The 20596-nt window shown below is 36.4% G+C and overlaps 1 protein-coding gene across 24 annotated transcripts in view; it reads left to right on the top strand.

Annotated features, from left to right (window-relative positions):
• TBC1D5 (TBC1 domain family member 5) overlaps positions 1-20596 on the top strand; it is a 584642-nt gene that overhangs the window by 509744 nt on the left and 54302 nt on the right. For all 24 annotated transcript variants that reach the window (XM_053598465.1, XM_053598460.1, XM_053598463.1 and 21 more), the window contains one exon: positions 16109-16272. In XM_053598465.1, coding sequence (XP_053454440.1) covers positions 16109-16272 — 164 coding nt within the window. The remainder of the gene's footprint in view (positions 1-16108; positions 16273-20596) is intronic.

Here is a 20596-nt window from a genome sequence, read left to right as displayed (position 1 = left end):
AAATGGAAGCCTATGCTAACTTTAAGACTCTTCTATCCAAATTCAAACTAAAATGATAGCAATATGAATTAGCACTCATATCATAGTTTTCTTAATCTAAAATGTCCACATAACATAGTCATGCTAATAGTACTAAAATATTATTTTAATAGTGATATGTCCTCATAATATCTATGCTTTTAAATAAATAAACAGCAAAAAAAGGATTGTGATTAAGAGATTATACGTTGGCTTACTAACAGTACCAAAACAACCACACGAAGGCAATAGAGGTGTGTGTTCTTACTTCTGCATATAGTTATGTGTTTTACAGGTAGTTTCTGACCTTATTCTGGTAATTGAACCGGATGACCTTTGAGGGCTTTTCTAACTCAGGGATTCTGTGAAGAGCCATTTACTCCTCTTGGTGTCTATTAAGTGGTATTCATAAAAAAGGGAAAATAGAAAAGGTTGATAATCTCCACATGATCTCTTTTTAGCTTTGCATTTAGATAAACATTAATGTTATCATTTGATATGATGAGAATTCATAAGACTTAATATTTTTTTCCCTAAAACTAAATTGTGAGCCTCTGGGTGGGTGGCTCAAAGGAGTAGGGCGCCGGCCCCATATACCAGAGGTGGTGAGTTCAAACCCAGCCCTGGCCAAAAATTGCAAAAAAAAAAAAACTAAATTGTGAGCCTCATAAATAACTTTTTAACAGGTGCTTGGTTGTCCAAAGTTAAATTAGTTAATATGATATTAAGTAATTGCTGTATAGTAAATCTGTAGCTTCTCTGAAAAACATGGGCTGTGGAGCCCTATTTATGCCTGAGGAAAGGGAAAGCTGAAGTTAGCTTGCTTATTCTGACTTCTGCCTCTATGCTATTGCTCAATCTGGTTTTTTCCTACAGACCAGAGCCATATGAGCAATGTTACTTTCTTAACAGAATTTTGAAGAGAGAGGCTATATCATTTTGTTCAAATAATTTGTGTTATATGAGTAGAATCATCTCATTCATTTAACAAGTGTGTATTGAGAACCTACTATGTGCCAAGCTCTGTTTTCATTGGCCTTTTGGCTTTCCCTTCCCTACAGCTTTACCCTGTTGCTTGGCCATTACCTTTACTCTTTAAGCCTATATAGGCAAGAACCAGGGCTGTTTCCATTCAGAATCCCCTCTGCCTCCCACACTCTTAGCAGAGATTGTATCAATCTGATGGGAAAGTTGCAGCTACTTTAATAGCAGTGAGTCACAAATAAATAGCTTTTGATCTATGGTGATGATTCTGACAATGACCAGACTATGAGAAGACATCTACCCTGATTTGAAGAAGTTACTTTTTATTTTCCTCAACATACTTCCTGAAGAGCACTAAGAAGTAGAAGTGAACCAAAATAGCTAATTGTGACAACCAAAAACTTTCTAATAAGCTCAGTAACATTAGAAGCTGGAGAACTTCATCATAGGTAGTAAACCTTTTATAGTCCTCTATATATTTCAAGAACAGATGGATTTCTTAATTTTAAGAAATTAAACTATTATATTTTTTCGAATGCCTCTTTTTAAAGTAAAGAAGGAAATTTCAAGAAATGAAGTAAATATCAGTACTTTCAATGCTGCTTTGATTGCATATAGTCCTTTTTCATGAGTTTTTTTTATCTCTGTCTTTGACTTTTAACACATAGTAGTTATATGGGTTCTAATTTTTTAAGAAAAAAAACTGAGTGTGAAGTGAGGTTCTACAGTTTAGATCTGTAAGTAATTTTTAAAAAAATTATTGTGAAATTTTATGAAACCAATTTATAGCCCAAGAAGAAGGGGAAAGGGGAGAGAGAGGGGAGGGGGCAGGATGGGTTGAGGGAGGGTAATCGGTGGGACCTCACCTACGGTACATCTTACAAGGGTACATGTGAAATTTACTATGTGTAGAATATAAATGTCTTAACACAAAAAAAAAAAATTATTGTGAAGTTCTATTTTATATCTTGCAGTATAGGTTGCAATCACAAAAAATATGCCACAGCAGAATTTGTTTTTCAAAAACTTAATGAGTTTCTTCAAAATTCATTTTGAAAATTTCATACCTACCCCTAGAAACCTTTTTCAAGAGTTATTTAGGAATTTATTCATAAATCAAGAAGCTTTAAAACACAGGCACACACATGAGAAGATAATTTAGAATTTGTAATAGCAGAAGTACAATCAGCCGCTTGTATCTATGGGTTCTGCATCTGTGGAATCAGCCAACCACAGATTGAAAATATTCAGGAAAACAATTGCTCTGCACAGAACATGTTCAGACTGTTTTTCTTGTCATCATTCCCTAAACAATAGAGTATAACAGCTATTTACATGTTATTAGGTGTAAGTAAATCTAAACACGACTAAAAGTATATGGAAGGTTGTGCATAGGTTATATGCAAATACTGCTGCTATTCTGTATAAAGGACTAGAGTATCCATGGATTTTGGTATCTGCAGCGATTTTTGGAAGCAGTCCCCCATGGATACCAAGGGGCAACTGAATTTAAATGTTATCATACAATGGAACATTAACAGAGAAATTTAGATTTCTTGAGTAATTTCAATAGGCATATATATATAATGGATGTGAATAAAAAATACATACACAGATACCATTAGATCATCAGAGTATTTTTAACTATGAAAAGGAAAAAAAAAGATCAAAACTCTTCCTGCCCAGGTGATCACTATTGATATTCTTAAGGTAAAACTAAGACATATATAACATTAGATAATTTCAATTAATGAAATGTATTAAGTGAAAAATGGGGTGGGGGAACTCCATTTTCTCCTCCCACTTCTGTCCGCCAGCCCATTTCCTTAAGGCTAATGACTTGTAACATAAGAAAAGTTTCTCATGATCCCCTCCAGGAGAGAAAAAATACTTTTTAAATTGAGGAATAATATTTGAATCACATTAATATGATAAGAGCTCACTTGTTTAGAGGTGACTTTCCCTCTAGACCATCAAGAAGCAAGCCCTATCAGAAATATCCCAGTGCAAATGACAAGCAGCAAATTTGTAGGATGAAGAGAGGGGGTGCCAGAGTCACCGAGAGTAGGACAGAGCAATGACAAGAAAAAGAGCTCCTCCTCTCAGGAGTGAGGGAAAAGACCAAAAAAAAACAGAAAATGATCTTTGTGGATGTCACAGTATTTGCCGCTCTGGTTGTTCTTGACAAGTGAGAGACCTGAAGTAGAACAAGTAGTTGCGTTCCACTTAGTCTAATCACTTTAAGGCAGAGAAATACATGTAAAGTGGATTTGGGGAAGCATCAATTAGCTGAAATGCATTTTTGTGGAAGGCCTATTCCAAAAGACATTGAATAAATGAGTTGTTTTTGGACTGAGAACAAAATCAGAACTTGCCCTTTACTTTCAAAAGGTTTCATTCCATTTTTCTTTTATCTAATTTTAGGTTGCATTTACTACAGCCCACTAGTCATAGCCTTTATTAGGAGACAGAGTGGTGCGGTTTTGCCTAGCCTGAGCTCTGCATTTGGGCCTGGGTTTGAATCCTCTCTCAGCACTGCTGGATGACCTGAGGAGAGTCCTTAACATCTCACTTATAAAAAGAGAGTAAGAGCAGCTACTTGGAGGATTGTTGCAGGGCTGTATCACAGCATCTGCCCCATCATGAGGGCTCTAGGGGCTACCTCCTCAGGTAGTGATGGTGATGTAATACCATAAACATGTTTCCCTCAAACACCTTATGATTTGATTCTGGCTTTCAGAATCAGTTCATGAAAGATGACTACCTCTGTCGTTCTTTTCTTAGTTATCACTTCCAGTAATCTAAAAATACATGTTTGCATGCAAATACCCAACCCAACAGAGTTTGACTTCTGCAATAAGCCTGGACTCAGCATGTCTATTCTGGGGGCATCAAGTACAAGCTGCTCCCATTCACTCTCTGGTAGCACCAAGATGTGTCTTTATGAGTAGACATTAGCCTTCTTGCTCTGTCACTCAAGTCTGCAAGGTAACAAACTATTACTAGATAGAGGCCAGATGTCTCTTTTCTCCTGGTCACTGTATAAAATCAAGGTCCCCTTTCTGTGACCACAACACTGGGTTCCTGGGATTTTTCCTTTCTGTTCTTCTGGGCTACATTTCCCCATCAAGCTCCTCTTTTCAAACCTCCTGGCATCCTGAACATTTTGCCTTTTCACGTCCAGTGTCCAACTCCTCAGTTGGTTTCAAGTCTACTGGGGTTCTTCCTATGTATTTAGTATTATACATAATACTTACTCATTCTTCCTTCTGAGTTTAATAAGAGAAATTTATGAAAATATGGCTTATGGGACATGCTGGAAACTTAATATTATTTCCCTTCCTCTTTCCTTCCCTCCCAGCTCCACAGGACATAATACTTCATTACTGAGTGTTTCAAAGGGAAGGAGAATGAAGAAACACACAGTATACTTAGATATAAGTCTAGTCCAACAGTTCACTGTGCAATTTAGAAAAAAAAGATACCTCTTTTTGGCAGATGAAGCTCTCACCAGAGGACCTGACTATACACACAGAGCATGGCCTCAATTTCAGTGGCTCTGCCAGGCAGTCTTATGTGAGGCATATGTGATGTTCCTTTGCCCAGAGCCAGTGAAGTCTGTGAGAGATTGCTGAGAATTGCAGCCAGTGTCCCACCAGAATACCTGCAAATGTGTAACCAGAGTACTGCGTATTGAACTATGTGCTCTAGACATGGAAGCCACCATTATGCCTTCCATTAGAATGGTTTGTGTCTACTGAGAGTATATGCTAGGCACATGCTAAACCCTTTACATTATCCTTTTAGGACACATGGCCACTTGTAGATGAGAACTGTGGCTTGTGAAGAGTCAGTGACTCCTTCAAGGCCACACAACTAGATATACACAGAGTTTATACTCAAATCAAGACACCAGGTATTGGCTTGTGGAATTCTCCCCTGTAAACATCTCAAATCTGCCACCACAGCCATAATTTAAGCCCGTGTAATCTCTTGACCGAGCCAGTGGAACAGATGCTTCACTTAATCAAGCCCTCGTAATCCTCATGCTACCAAACTGCTTAAAATCTATAGTAACTCACATCATCCGCCAGTAAAATAAAATCCAAACTTCTTAACATAAGAACCAGGAGCTCTTCTTGATGTGGTAGACCCTCAATCAACCTTATCATACCCCTGTCCACCACTCCTCAGGGCTGGATGACCAAGGGAGAGACTAACCTAACGTTTAGGGTGCCAGTAACTTTTAGAAAGAATTTGATACTTAATCTCCTAGTCCCCCAAAAACCGTTGAATTAGTCATCTAATTTTTAGAAAAGCATTCTGTTGAACTTAATCTTTCTTTATACTTTGGAATGGGTACCATTTTCAATTACGCATTGATGGCGGGGAGTAGCAGAGGTTTTAATCAGGTTCTGTTTGAGCTAATTGTTACCAGTGCAGTAGTCCAAAAGCCTTTGTAAATACTGTGTTCTCTGCCAGGAATAATCCATAAATAATCCTCCTTGAGCTGCCCCCTACCCCAAGTTATAAGATTTAGCTCACACCTCTAATTGTCTGAGACAAGAACGGACATTCCCACTCCGTTATGGGCTTGCGGAGTGTGGTCGTTTGTGCTTCCACGTTTGCTCTTGTCACATGGGGTTGCAGCTGGGTGTGTGTAGAAATTTGTATTTCTTTTGTACAGCTATTTTGGGAGATTTTTAAGAGCCCATTTTGTGGTCATTCTCCCATTCCCAGTGCTAGACCGAGCTTTTTATAGGCATTTCCTAAGATCAGTAGGCACAGGACATGTTCCGTAATGAATGAAAGACTACATGCATGTTTTAATACATGCGCACTTCAGACAGCTTAAGAATTAGCTTATGTGTAATATATTTAATAATACCTCATAAAATAAATTAATTCTAAATAATTTTCTTGGTTCAGAAATGCTGGAAAAAATCCACAGATGCTCAAGTCTCTTATATAAAATGATACAGTATTTGCAAATAACCTACATACATCTTCCCATATACTTTAAATCACCTCTAGGTTATTTATAATATCTAATACAAGTGCTATGTAAATAGTTGTTATATAGTATACTACATTTTTAAATTTGTACTGTTGTTATTGTATTGTTATTTATTTTCCTAAATATTTTTGAACATGGGGGGTTGGATCTATAGATGCAGAACCCAGAAATAACGGAGGCAGACTGTACTCTATCACACACTGTGAGAGCATAAACTATGGACTCAATTTTCTTAAGGTCTAAATGTTTGTGTTGTCAAAGGCACAAAAGTGTTAGTGAGCTACTGGCAATTTCTATAATTGAAAACAAACATAGGTTTTTGTGTGATATATAGGTCAGTTTCTTTATTGCCACTACTATATATTTGAAATATGATAATTCAGAGATAAATTCTGATAAGAGCTGACCTTAGCATGATCACTGAAAAGGAAGTTTGTTATGCAGAATAATAACTACAGAAGAAACCTGTGGGCATTATTGCCCCTCAAGGAAATAAAATTGCTTTCAGATTCTTTCGGGATTGTATACTTAGTTATTCTCACACCATAAATAATTGATAAGCTAATTCGTTAAAGTAGGCACTCTGAAAGTTTCTCCCAGATACATCATTACCATTTTTTTGTTACAATAGTTAATGCCTTCATGTTTTGAAAACATTCGGAAATTTAGACTATTAATTGGTTTATACCTGTGCTATCCAATACGATATCCCCTAGCCACATGTGTCCTCTGAAATATGTCTGTGAGCATAAAATATGCAGTGAGTTTTGAACTTACCGAGAAAAAAAATGAATGCAAAGTATGTCAATAATTTTTTTGTTTTGATTACATTTTTGACTGTTAATAGGATTAACTGAGTTAAATAAGATAAATTATTAAAAGTAATTTCACTTTTTTTACTTTTTAAATGTGAATACTAAAAAGTTTAAAGGTATTTATACCATTATATTTCTGTTGAGCAGCATTGGCATATACAGTCCTCTTCCAGGTACTCCAAATTGGATGTCTGCAGACTTTTGTTTTAGCTCCACACCACGCAGTTACTGTGCTAGCTTTTCACCAACAGGTGAAATCTGGCCTTTGTCATTCAAGTAGGACACATCAGCTAATTTCTGTTCCTTGAAAAAGCCATATAAAAGTATGTGTATTCTAAAAATTGGGCAGGAAGGCCTATTTCCAATTTTTTTCTTTTTTCTTTTTCTTGGAACTTTGAATAATAGCTTCTTGGAGTCCACCTCCAGGATATAGAAATTAATCATATGTATTGGCATGGTCTTTAAGTTTAGACAACTCAGGGTTTAACTTACGATGTTTCTAACTGTATACATAACTCTAGGTTCCTGGACAAGTAAATTAAACCTCTGAGCCTTAATTTTCTCATAAATAACTACTCATTAGGATTGAATAAGATAATATATGCAAAGGTCTGGATATGCACATAGACAAACATTTTGCAAATACCACATGGCTGTACTGTATTCTAACTTTCTGATTTTTTTTACTTTAGGTAGGCAGCTAGGGAAGTATAAATATAGAGAAGGTTGGAGAAAAAATGAATAATACTCAGCTACAATACACATAAAATCTAGAATTGAAGAAAAGACTTTTTGGTTTTATTACAATCTGAACATGGAAACAATTGATTTGTGTAAACTAGGAAAGCTTCTGAGGATATTTTTAATATTATTGTAATTTCTTTTAAATGGAAAAATTTCCCAACAGATTTATATAGAATTTCACTTATATATTGTAAATTTCATAGAAATAGATATATATAATGTATATCCCTACTTTATTTCAAAAAATATTTAAGGCAACTAAAATTTTATAAGATTTAATAGATATAACTGCTCATAATAGGTATAATCTAAAATTCTAACTTTTTCCAGGAGTATCATAAAATATAATGCTTCTACCTGGAATTTTAGATTAACTCAAAATTTGAACTATAATGTCAAATATTGAGTCTAGATATCATAAGTAGAGTATAATAATCAAAGGAATAATACAGAAAATTTGCTGGAGCTGAAGAAAGATATTGGCCTGGAGACTGAAAAAAATCCCACAAGTAGGATGAAAGTAAAAAAGACTTATCTCTAGGAACCCCAAATAAGATTTATAGAACTTCAAGGATGAAGAGGAAACTCTTTCCAGAGACAATAATAAAAAAAGACAGAGAGAGGCTTTTTAATAATAAGATAATCATCAGATATACATCAGATTTCTTAGTAGTAAAACTGAAGGCCAGGGACATATGCATTCATTTTCAAAGTTATGGAGAAAAAAAGGTTTTGAACCAGAATCTTATTCTCAGCCAAACTAGCATTCAAATGGGAAGATAAAGTAGACATTTAGGACATGCAAGAAGTCAGATCTGTCAACAGACTTGGTTCCCCCCAACAGTTAGTTATTTTTTACACACATGTATCTGCCACTTATAAGTGTAAAGTCATTCTTCTAAATAACTCTTGAATTAATAAGGAAATTAAAAACAAAATAACAAATGTTTTAAAAGTTCATGATAATGAGAGCACCAAAAACCAAAGAGAAATGAAATAATTCTTAGGGTATATTCAATTATTAGAAAATGAGAAAAACTATAAGATATCTAAGCATATAATTTATAAACAAAATACAAGGAAAGAAAGTAATGAATGGAGATAAAAGAAAAGATTAATAGTATGTAACAAAATAGATTACATCAGTGAAAATGAAAGATGATTCTTTAAAAACTGTGACGTAACCCAAATGTTCAGTAAGTCTAATCAAGAATAAATGAGATTCATGGTGCGTGACCCATCCCTTGGAGGTGGGACACAATTATAAGAGAGAATTTAACAAATGCTATCAGTGTAACCTAATTCTTTGTACCCTCAGTGAATCCCAAACAATTAAAAAAAAAAAATTCCTTTCCAAAGAATAAATGAAAGAAAAACACTAACACAATCAAAGTAAGAATTGTGACATAAATTAAGATGCAGAAGTGGGATGTTTTCTATAATTATAAGAGACTACTACATACAACTTCATAAGTTGAAAGTCTAAACAAAGTTGTATGCTGACATAAAAAAATTACCATAAACTTAGTGGCTTAGACAATACCAATTTATTATTTAACAGTTCTGTAGGTCACAAGTTTGACACAGGTTTCACCAGGCTAAAATTAAAGTGTCAGGAGGCTTTGAGGGAAATCTATTTCTTTGTCCATTTGTGATATTGACAGAATTTAGTTCCTTTTGACTATAGGACCAAGGTCTCCATTTCCCTGTTGGCTGTCAGCTGAGGATCATTTCCAGCTTCTAGAGGATGCCATTTTTTTAGCCTATATCTCCATTTCTCCATCTTCAAAGCTAACCCCAAGTCAAATCACTCTCATGCTTCAATTATCTCCTTTTTCTTCTTTACTCACATCTCTGACTTATTCTGCCTTCCTCTTCCACTGTAAAGACTTACATGATTTAGATTTGCCCACCATGGTAACCCAGGATATTCTCTCCATCTCAAGGTCCTTAACCTTGATCACATCTGCAAAATCTCCTTGATCACATCTGCAAAATCTCTTTTGCTGTATAAGATAAAAAAAAATTCATGGACTGTAGGACTTAAGGTCATAAGCATTACTCGGCCTGCCATATGCTTTTTTTTTTTTTTTTTTTTGTAGAGAAAGAGTCTCACTTTATGGCCCTCGGTAGAGTGCCGTGGCCTCACACAGCTCACAGCAACCTCCAACTCCTGGGCTTAAGCGATTCTCTTGCCTCAGCCTCCCGAGCAGCCATATGCTTTTTTTAAGGAAGATGTGAAGGATCAAAACTGACCCAAGAAAAAGTAGCAATCTCTGAAAGAGGAGAAACACAGGGAAAAAATCCCAAGTCATAATAACAATGCCTTTTATAAGTCATTAGACTTTTTTCCTACCATATGAGGAAACAAGAAGTCAGCATTCTGAAACTTGCCAGAGCGCCAGAACTTCAGCACAGTAGTTCTAACCAACACAGACACATTGAGTTTTGCAGGCTGGACAGTCTAAAATCAGGTGCTGGGAAGGGTGGAGTAAAATGGCCAAATAGAAATCTCTGGTGATCATCCATTCACACAAACACTAAATTCAACAACTATCCATGAAAGCAAATGCCTTTAGAAGAACCAAAAATCAGGTAAGCAGTCATACTACTTGGTTTGAACACTATATCAAGGAAAGAGGTACTTAATGCACAAAAGACAATCTTGTGTTGCCTACACCATCCCTCCTCCATCCCCCGGAAGTGGGGAATTTCAACACCAGCATGCTGAGAGGAGAGAGAATCTGTGTGCCTAGGGAAGGACAGTGAAGTGATGCCGAGACTTTGTGTTGAAAACCAGGGCTGCCCTGGCACAGGGAAACCAGCATAGGGCAGAAGTCTTCCAGTTCTACAAATGGACCATTTAGACATGCTTAGCCAAAGAGAAATTATCTGCCCAGAAACCCAAGGTCCTTCTAGCTCACCACCGGATGACAAAAAGCAGCCTGGGGCCTGGACTATATTTGTAAGATAGGCCACGAAGGCTGCAGTCCTTGGCTAGTTCCTGTGGCTGTGCTGGCTCAAAGCCAGCAGACTTAGGGTGCACAAACCCAGTGAGAAATGCATCAGCACCTCTCAACAGCAGAACTGACCAAGCAGGAGAAAGAATTACTGAGCTTGAAGACAGGCTATTTGAAAATACATAGTTAGAAGAGAAAAAAGAATCAAAAAGCAAAGCATGCCAGAACTAGAAATAGCTTCAAAGTGGTAAATATAAGAATTAATAGCTGTAAAGAAGAGGTAGAGAAAGAGGTTGGGACAGAAAGTTTATTTGAAGAAATGAATAAACCCAGAGAAAGATATCAATATCCAAATATAAGAAGGTCATTGAAAACCAAGCAAATTTAACCCAAAAAGGCTACCTGAAGGCATTTAATAATCAAGGTCCCAAAAGTCACTGATAAAGAAATGTCCTGGGCAGCGCCTGTAGCTCAAAGGAGTAGGGCGCCAACCCCATATACCGAAGGTGGTGGGTTCAAATCCAGCCCTGACCAAAAAAAAAAAAAGTCCTAAGAAATGCAAGAAAAAAGAAGAAAAATAACATACATAGAAGCTTCAAACATCTGGCAGCAGACTTCTTAGTGGAAACCTTACAGGCCAAGAGAGTGTCATGATACATTCAAAGTGCTGAAAGAAAAAAGTCTTACCCCTAGAAAATTATATGCTGTAAAAATATCCCTCACACAAAAAGGAGAAATAAAAACTTTCCCAGACAGACAAAAGCTGAGGGATTTAATCAACACTAGACCTGTCCTACAGGAAATAAAAAGGAGTTTTTCAATAGGAAAGAAAAGGATGTTAATGAATACTAAATCATTTGAAGGTCTATAACTACTGGTAACAGGTAAGTGCACAAATGCAGAATATTCTGTTGCTGCAATTATGGTATATAAACCACTTAAATCTTGAGTAGGAAGCATAAAAGGCAAACCTATCAAAAATAACCACAACAACTTTTTGAAAGATAGACAGTATAAAAAGAAGTATATCAGTAGATAAAGAAAATGTGTGTATGAAAACAATAAAACAGTAAAAAGCAGGGTGGGGGATGGAGTTAAATGGTGGAATTTCTATTAAATATTTCTCCGCTTGCTTATAAGCAGAGATGTTAGAGGCTTAGAATAATTTGTTATAAAATGTTTTTTGCAAGTCTCATTATATCCTCAAATCTAAAAACCTTCAGCAGGTACACAAAAAATAAAAAGCAAGAAATTAAAACTGCACAGCAAAAGATCACTTTTAATAAAGGAAAACAGGAAGAAAGTAAGAAAGAAAAGACCACAAAACAACCAGAAATCAAATAATAATATGGCTTTAGGAAGTCCTTACTTCTTAGTAATAACATTAAATCTGAATGTACTAAACTTTTCAATCAGAAGACGTGGAATGGCTTAATGGATTATAAAAAACAAGAGCCAACCATATGTTGTCTGCAAGAGACACACTTCACCTATATAGACTGAAAATAAAGGCATGGATAAAGATATTCCATGAAAAAAGCAGGAACAGATATACTTCTATCAGATAAAATCAATTTCAAGACAAAAAAACTGTAAAAAAGTTAGCCAGGCGTTGTGGTGGGTACCTGTAGTCCCAGCTACTTGGGAGGCTGAGGCAAGAGAATCACTTAAGCCCAAGAGTTGGAGATTGCTGTGAGTTGTGATGCTACAGCACTCTACTGAGGGCAACACAGTGAGACTCTATCTCAAAAAAAAAAAACCTGTAAAAAGAGACCCCCAAAAATGTCTTTACATAATGATAAAGAGGTCAATTCAGCAAGTACATGTAACAACTCTAAATACATAGACACCAACACTGGAGCACTCAGATATATAAAGAAAATATTATCAAAGCTAAAGAGAGAAATAGACCACAATACAGTAATCATTGCAAACTATAATACTCCACTATCAGTACTGAACAGATCATCCCAATAGAAAATCAACAAAGAAACATTTGACGTAACCTGTACTATAGATCAAATAGACCTAATAAACATTTACAGAACATTTCATTCAACTACAGAATACACATCCTTCTTCTTAGCTCAAGGATCATTTTCAAGGGTAAACCAGGTGTTAGCCACAAAACAAGCCTAAAAAGAAATTTTTTTTTTTTTTTTTTTTTTAATTAAAATCATGGCTGGGTGCAGTGGCTCATGCCTGTAATCCTAGCACTCTGGGAGGCTGGAGAGGTGGATTGCTTGAGCTCACAAGTTGGAGACCAGCCTGAGCAAGAGCAAGGCCTGTCTCTACTTAATAGAAAAACTAATGAGGCATCATAGTAAGCAGCTGTAGTCCCAGATACTCGGGATGCTGAGGCAAGAGGATCTCTTGAGCCAAGAGTTTGAAGTTGCTATGAGCTATGATGCCCTGGCACTATACCGAGAGCAATGGAGTGAGACTCTGTCTCAAAAAAAATAAATAAAATTGATATCATGTCAATTAAAGTCGTTTTCTGCCCATAAATGCAATTAAACTAGAAATCAATAACAAGAGGAACATTGGGAACTATACAAAAACACATGGATATTAAACAATATGCGCTTGGATGGCCAGTGAGTTGATGAAGAGATTAAGAAGGAAATTTAAAAATTCCTCAAAACAATTAAAAATATAAACAACTTTTCAAAATTTATGGGATACAGCAGAAGCAGCAACAAGAAGGAAGTTTATAGCAATAACTGCCTATATCAAAAAAGAAGATAGCTTCAAATAAGCAACCTAATGATGCATCTCAAAGAACTTGAAAAACCAAGCATAAAATTAGTAGAAGAAAATAAAATAAAATTAGTAGAAGAAAAGAAATAATAAAAATCAGAGGAGAAATAAATGACATTGAAGACTTAAATATAAAACAAGAAACAAAACCTTGAAAATTCTTGAAGAAAATGTAGAAAAAACTCTTTTAGACATCAGCCTAGTCAAAGAATTTGTGACTAAGACCCCAAAGGCAAATATAGCAACAACAAAAATAAACAAATGGGACTTAACTAAATTAAAAAGCATCTGCACAGCTCCAGGCCACAAATTCCCTGGGGCTTGGTAGAAGACATGGAGGCAGAGAAGAAAAGTAAAGGCCTGGGTAGAATTTTCACAATCTAGGACCTGAATTTAGCATAAGATGTTTCTAGGCTTTGGGGGTCTCTCTCTCTCTCTCTCTCTCGCTCTCTCTCTCTCTCTCTCTCACACACACACACACACACACACATACACATTACAGGTTGTATTCTTCAGGAAACAGACCTTGAAATGGAATTAGAAGTGCTTTAAAAAAAAATTAAATGTTATTGGGGAATAACATGTAAAAGCAAAAGAGGAAATAGGATTGAGCAGAGGGATGGCAGCAGACCTAACAAAGTCTCTGCTAGTTCAGCCAGGAACTCTGCAGACAAGATTTCCTATTTGAGAAATCCTGTCTTGAGTGACAATGGGTGGGCCCTTTACTACCAGTCACTAGCTGAGAAGAGCATCAACTTAGTTCAAAACCTGAGGTAGATCCTGAACAATCTTAAGAGCTGTCAGCTGTCACCCTATTCTTGAGGCAACAAGTTTTTCTTTAAAAGGGATAGATCAGTACTTTCAAGTCTGTCATACCTCCTTGTTAAATGTGCCTTGACTCTCTTCCCACCCAGGGGAGAGGTTATAGCTCTCTCTTGAGAGAGAGAACATTTTTATTACCATTCTTAGTTTATTGCTTGTCCTATCCTCCCCCCCCTAGTTTCTGAACTCTTGGAAGACAGAAACTCAATGTGAATCCCTAATATCTTATACAGAGGAGACTTCAGTATAATAAAATTGTCTTGAGAACCAGGAGAGTCAGGGACTTCAGGGACTGGGAATAGATAATTACTAGTCCACCTATATTGTAATAACTTTTTTTGTACATGGTGACCCAAGATTGGAGATTACTCTGAAAAATCCATTGTTATCTACTTGATTTTCTTCCTACCTCTGGCTTCTCCTTTTCGGTCAGCTATGCCACTTTCTTATGCTGTCCCTTACTTTTAAACTTTAACATTTCCCCGGGGCCAATCTTTGGATGTAACCCCTTTTCTATCAGGCGTCCTCAAACTTTTTAAACAGGGGGCCAGTTCATGTCCCTCAGACCATTGGAGGGCCGGAATATAGTTTAAAAAAAAACTATGAACAAATTCCTATGCACACTGCACATATCTTATTTTGAAGTAAAAAAACAAAACGGGAACAAATACAATCACACCGCCTCATGTGGCCCGCGGGCCGCAGTTTGAGGACCCCATTCTAGCCCTTCTCCATTGATGATCTCATGACTCTACATACACTCTGTATGCCACTGACTTCCACATTTATATCTCCAGCTTATATCTCTCCCCAAAATCTAGACTCCTTCCCCCCTACCTGCATGACATCTCTCTCTATTTAGATATCTGACTAGACACCTACACTCAACCGTTCTAAAACTAAACTGATGATCTTATTCCTAAAACCTGCTCCTCCTCCATCTCCCCCACTTTGGTTAAGTAGCAGGGCCATCATTTTTCTTGCTTAGATCAAAAATCTAGAGTTAAACATGATTTCTTTCTCTCATACCTCTACTGGGTTCATCTATAAGTTCAGTTTTTGTCGAGAATCTGACTTCTCATATCAGAATGAATCTGATCATTCTAGGTACTTAGATTTTGGCAGTAGCAAAAATTGGTTTCCCTGATTTTGTCTTTATTCCACTTCTCACCCTCCAACTTCTCCTTCCTCCTCCTTCATCTCTCCAATTCTGTCCTCAACACAGCAACCACAGTGATCCTTTCAAAACGTAAGTTGGATCATGTCACCATTTTCTCAAACCTTCTAGTTGTGTTCTGTGGTTTCTCATAGTAAAAATAATTGAAATCATCTGCACATCCAACATATTCTGATCCCCTGCTTGCTTCCAAACCTGACCTCCTATCCTCTCTCTCATTCTTATCTTTAGCCATACTGTCCACCTTGCTATTCCTGAACATATGAAGGCCATTGTAAGGCCATTGTACTTGCTGTTCTGTCATATTTTCTTTAAACCTGGTTCTTTACCTTCTTCAAATTTTTGCTCAAATTTAGTTCTCATTGACACCTTCCCTGACCAGAGAGAAGAAGAAAGAGGTTCTTTTGGAAAAGCTTGGCAAAGGATATAGACTTTTTAAATCTTACTAATATAATATGCAGCATAATAGGTTCTGGTTTCAATAATTAAGGGATGATTCCATTAGTAAGGAAAAATCCAGTCATTTAACCATTGATCTCTGAAAATTAGACTTTTTAGTCTTTCTTTTAAATATATATATGTGCAGTGCTTGGACTGTTGTAGTTAAATTACATATGGAAAATTAGAATGATGCTTCACTATTTTTTAAAAAATTGGTAACTATTCTGATGCATTAAAATGCATGTAGAGTATCATGTTGACAGTGTCATCAAGGTGGTCTCAAAATGGGTCATCATTAATTAAAAGCAATAGATTCTGTAGCTTAGTGAAAGTCTGGTGTTTCATTATTACTACTTAATTTTCCTTACAGGGCAAAGTTCTAAAAACATCAGTTCATCTCCAAGCATTGAGAGTTTGCCTGGAGGAAGAGAATTCACTGGCTCCCCACCTACATCTGCTACTAAAAAAGATTCCTTTTTTAGCAACATCTCCCGTTCTCGCTCACACAGCAAAACTATGGGCAGAAAAGAATCTGTAAGTATTTAAGGATAATTTTATTTTTATTTTTCATTTTCTTCTAAAGTGCTACATTTTTTAAAGCTTCTTTAGTGCTCAGTTTTATAAAGATCTTAAAACTGTTATGGATAAAGTGAATTATTTTATCAAAAAGATCTTAATTATTATAATTTAGCAACATTTTAAAACAATGACCTATGTATTACACTGAGGGGAAGTAACATCAATTTATAAGTTAAATCTTATACAAATCTCATTCCTTTTTTCCTCTACAAATGCCTTTTTGTCAAAGCCTATATTTTCTTATAAAGCTTAATAAATAACATTATAACGAATAAGAAGAACATAGGAAGGTCATTGTAAGGCCATTGAACATATTAAAGCCATTGTCCTTGCTGTTTATACTTAAAATAAACCAAACTGTTTTTTTCTATTTTAAGTATGTCTTGAAAATTAAAAATTAATGTTTTATCATTTATTTTAAAAAGCTATACAAGTTACAAATTATGGTATTTTGATAGTTGCTCTGTAAGATCCTTGGTATACATTTCTCAAAAGGACATGACTAAGACATATTTTCTTTTATGCCTTTTTTTATATTCAATTGCTATAAAATCTGGTGGTATCTGAAATTATTGTAAGCCAGCTTCACATTTAACCACATTTTATAACAGTCATGCATTGCTTACCAACGGTGGTAAGTTCTAAGAAAGTATCATTAGGCTATTTAGTCATATATAGTACAAACATCATAGAGTATACCTGGGCTATATGGTATAATCTGTTAATCCTAGGCCACAAACCTGTGTAGCATATTACTGTAAGGAATACTGTAAGTGTATCTAAATGCAAAAAAGGTACAGTAAAAATACAGTATAAAAGGTAAAAAAAATGGTGTACTTGTATAGGGCTCTTACTATAAATGGAGGCTGTGGGCCTGGAAGTTGCTCTGGGTGACTCAGTGAATGAGTGGTGAGTGAATGTGAAGGTCTCATACATTTCGATACACTACTGTAGGTAGACTTCATAAACATGGTATACTATATTGATTGATCGAGACAGAGTTTCACTCTGTTACCCCAGGCTAGCGGGCTGTAATGTCACAGCAACCTGAAACTCTGGGGCTCAATCAATCCTCTTGCCTCAGCCTCCCAAGTATCTGGGAGTACAGGCCCAGCTAATTTCTCTATTTTTAGTAGAGATGGGGTTTCACTCTTGCTGAGGCTGATCTGGAGCTCCTGAGCTCAAGTAATCCACCTACCTTGGCCTGCCAGAGTTATGGGATTATAGGTGTGAGCCACTGCACCTGGCCAAGTATGCTAAATTTACTAAACAAGCTATACTAAGTTTATTTAAAAGTTAGGTCTTGGGGCAGCGCCTGTGGCTCAAGGAGTAGGCCGCTGGCCCCATATACCGGAGGTGGTGGGTTCAAACCCGGCCCCAGCCAAAAAAACAAAACAAAAAAAAAAAAAAAAACTGTAAAAAATAAATAAATAAAAGTTAGGTCGTTTTTTTCTTTAATAACAAATCGGCCTTAGCTTAATATGTTTTCCTTTATAAACTTAATTTTTTTAACTTTTTGACTATTTTGTACCAACACTTAGCTTAAACATTGTGTTTTAAGCTTTCTCTGTTTTTGTAAATATTTTTTTCTATAAGCTTATACAATAAACTTTTTGTTTTTTTAAGCCTATTCTTAAGCTTATTCTATTAGCTTTTTCTTGTTTTTTTTAAATGTGTTATTTTTAGAGTTTTACCTTTTAAACTTTTTTGTTAAAAACTAAGATCTAAATATATTAGGCCAGGCTTACAGGGGAGCAGGATCTTCAATACTGCATTGTACCTCCACATCCTGTCCCAGTGGAGGGTCTTCTGGGACAGTAACAGGTGTGGAGCTGCCATCTCCTATGATAATAATGCCTTCTTTTGTAATACCTCACAAAGGACCTGCCTGAGGCTGTTTTACAATTAACTCTTTTTTTTTTTTTTTTTTTTTGGTTGCAGTTTGGCTGGGGCTGGGCTCAAACCCACCACCCTTGGTACATGGGGCCAACGCCCTACCCGCTGAGCCACAGGCACTGCCATACAATTAGCTTTTTTTTATAAGTAGAAGGAACATGCTCTAAAATAGTAATAAAAAGTATAGTATAACAAATACATAAACCAGTAACACTACTTATTAAGCATATTTACCGTACATAATTATATGTGCTATACTCATACATGACTGATAGCAAAGTAGGTTTGTATCACCACAAACATGTAATGTGTTGCACTAGGACATTATGACACAGTGTCACTAGAAATTTGTTTAGCTCCATTATAATCTTATGGGACCACTGTCATATATGCTGTCATTGTTGACCAAAACATCATTATTGGGTACATGACTGTGGTTTACCACCTAATACTGTAATGTGAAGATCTCATCTGCTCAATAGAAGAGGATACAGATTTAAAGGTAATACAAAAAATGATTTAGCTATAACTCAAATGGTCCTAAATTACAAATCAACTCTACAACCTCTGAGGGATAATTATTTAAGGTACATAAAAAATCACAATATCTGTCTATATGCCTTCGTATGTCCTTGGGCAAGATACTCAGCTTCCTGGTGTTTCAGCCACCTCATCTGCAAACATATTTTGGGATCCCTTCCAAAGTGTGATTCTGTGGTATATAAAAGAGCCAAACAGACCTTTAGCTTAAAGATGGCACCTTAGTGTAAGCATTTGGTGCTGATTCCTTCTAATACTGCAAGGACAATAACAGTAAAGATAAACCCTCAGAGAGTTAGAAAACAAGAGAGAAGACATAGAAACAAAATTCTGTCACTTGGAAAACAGGTGACAAATGGTAACTGAACGGTGTAAGCAACGGTGTCCCAGAGATGAGGCTGGAGTAGAGATGTTCAGGCCAGGTTTATCGAAAGGGGACAAACAACCTGCCTGGGAAGGGCAAATATGGTGGCTGCGCTCAGGGGTAATTAGAGACCCCTTTTATATGGGGACCAGGGGGGTGGGCAAATTGATACAGCTTGTCCAGAGGGCTTAGGGAGTTAGGGTCCTTTGGAGCAATTTCTTTGGGGGGTGGGGCTAACTAAGTCCCTTATGTCCTTTGTTTCAGGAGGAGGAAGAGGGGGGAAGGGTTCATGTAGGGCCGTGTTAGGCCCCCAACAGAAACAGCCAAAGAAAGCTGAAACATAAATCAGCAATTGGTAAAGAGCAAAGAAGCAACTTGATTTAGATTGTAAAACTCTTCAGATGCTCAGCAACTGGAAATGAGGATGAACATGGAACTGAAGACATGAGAACTGGTCTGAAGTTTCTTCAAGAAGAATTAGATTACCCTCCCTACATTAGCAGAAGGCTGGCGGTTTAATTCTCTCAAAAGTGTAAAATAATCTGAGAACTGAGAGAGATCAGGCACATTCCATTATGGGACTACCCAACTGGAAAGGGGGTGATGAATTTATTTAAAAGCTAAATTTGAGAACCCCAAACCTCCCCCACGTGCCTCCCAGAGTACCAGTATGTATAAGCCTCCAGGCAGGAGAGGCTTTCCCTAGGCAAAAGGCACACACCCATAAACCATAAATATACTCATCTTAGGGGTTCTCCAAGGAAATAGCCAATTCACTTTACACTGGACCAAAGTATTAACAAGATCCATTCAAACACAGAATTTCCTCTTAGCTCTTTATTTCATACTGTTTTATATGACCAAGACAGCCACGAATTACCAGACACTACAGAGAGTATCTGATATAAACATAGCAGAAAGCACCTGGGAGGAAACAAGGCTATGCAGGACAAGAAAATGTCAGGAAAAATGTATAAGTCATTCAGAGAACAAGAAAAAAGAGCTATTAGAAGTTAAAATATGACATCTAAAATGTAAAACTCAATAGAAGAGTTGTAAGAAAATACATAAAACTGAAATAGAAGAGAAAAAATATAAGAAAATTAAGGCACTGACCCAGGAGGTTCCAAATTTTTAAAAATAGGAATTCCAGGGAAAATAGAGAAAATAAAGGAAAAGAAGTAAGCAAAAATACAATTCTGAAATGTTTCCACTAATAAAAGACCTGAGTCTTGGATTGAAAAAGTCCATAGAATGTTCCATGCAAATAAAAACAAATCTTAAGCTTAGAGAGCATTGAAAAAGTTTAGAACTCCAGGAACAAAAGAATCTTATAGAGGAAGTGAAAGGAAAATTAGGGCAAGGAAACAGATAAATCACTCATGAGGAAGAATCAGCAGAAAACTCCAGGCAACATGAAGAACCAGTTCAGAACAACCCCGCCAAGGGACCATGAGGTAGCTACTGCAGAGGATTCCA

Source organism: Nycticebus coucang, chromosome 8 (genome assembly GCF_027406575.1).
Source record: "Nycticebus coucang isolate mNycCou1 chromosome 8, mNycCou1.pri, whole genome shotgun sequence".
In the NCBI taxonomy this organism is placed as follows: domain Eukaryota; kingdom Metazoa; phylum Chordata; class Mammalia; order Primates; family Lorisidae; genus Nycticebus; species Nycticebus coucang.
Note: the sequence above shows the minus strand (reverse complement) of the source record. Positions and strands in the feature narration are given on the sequence as shown.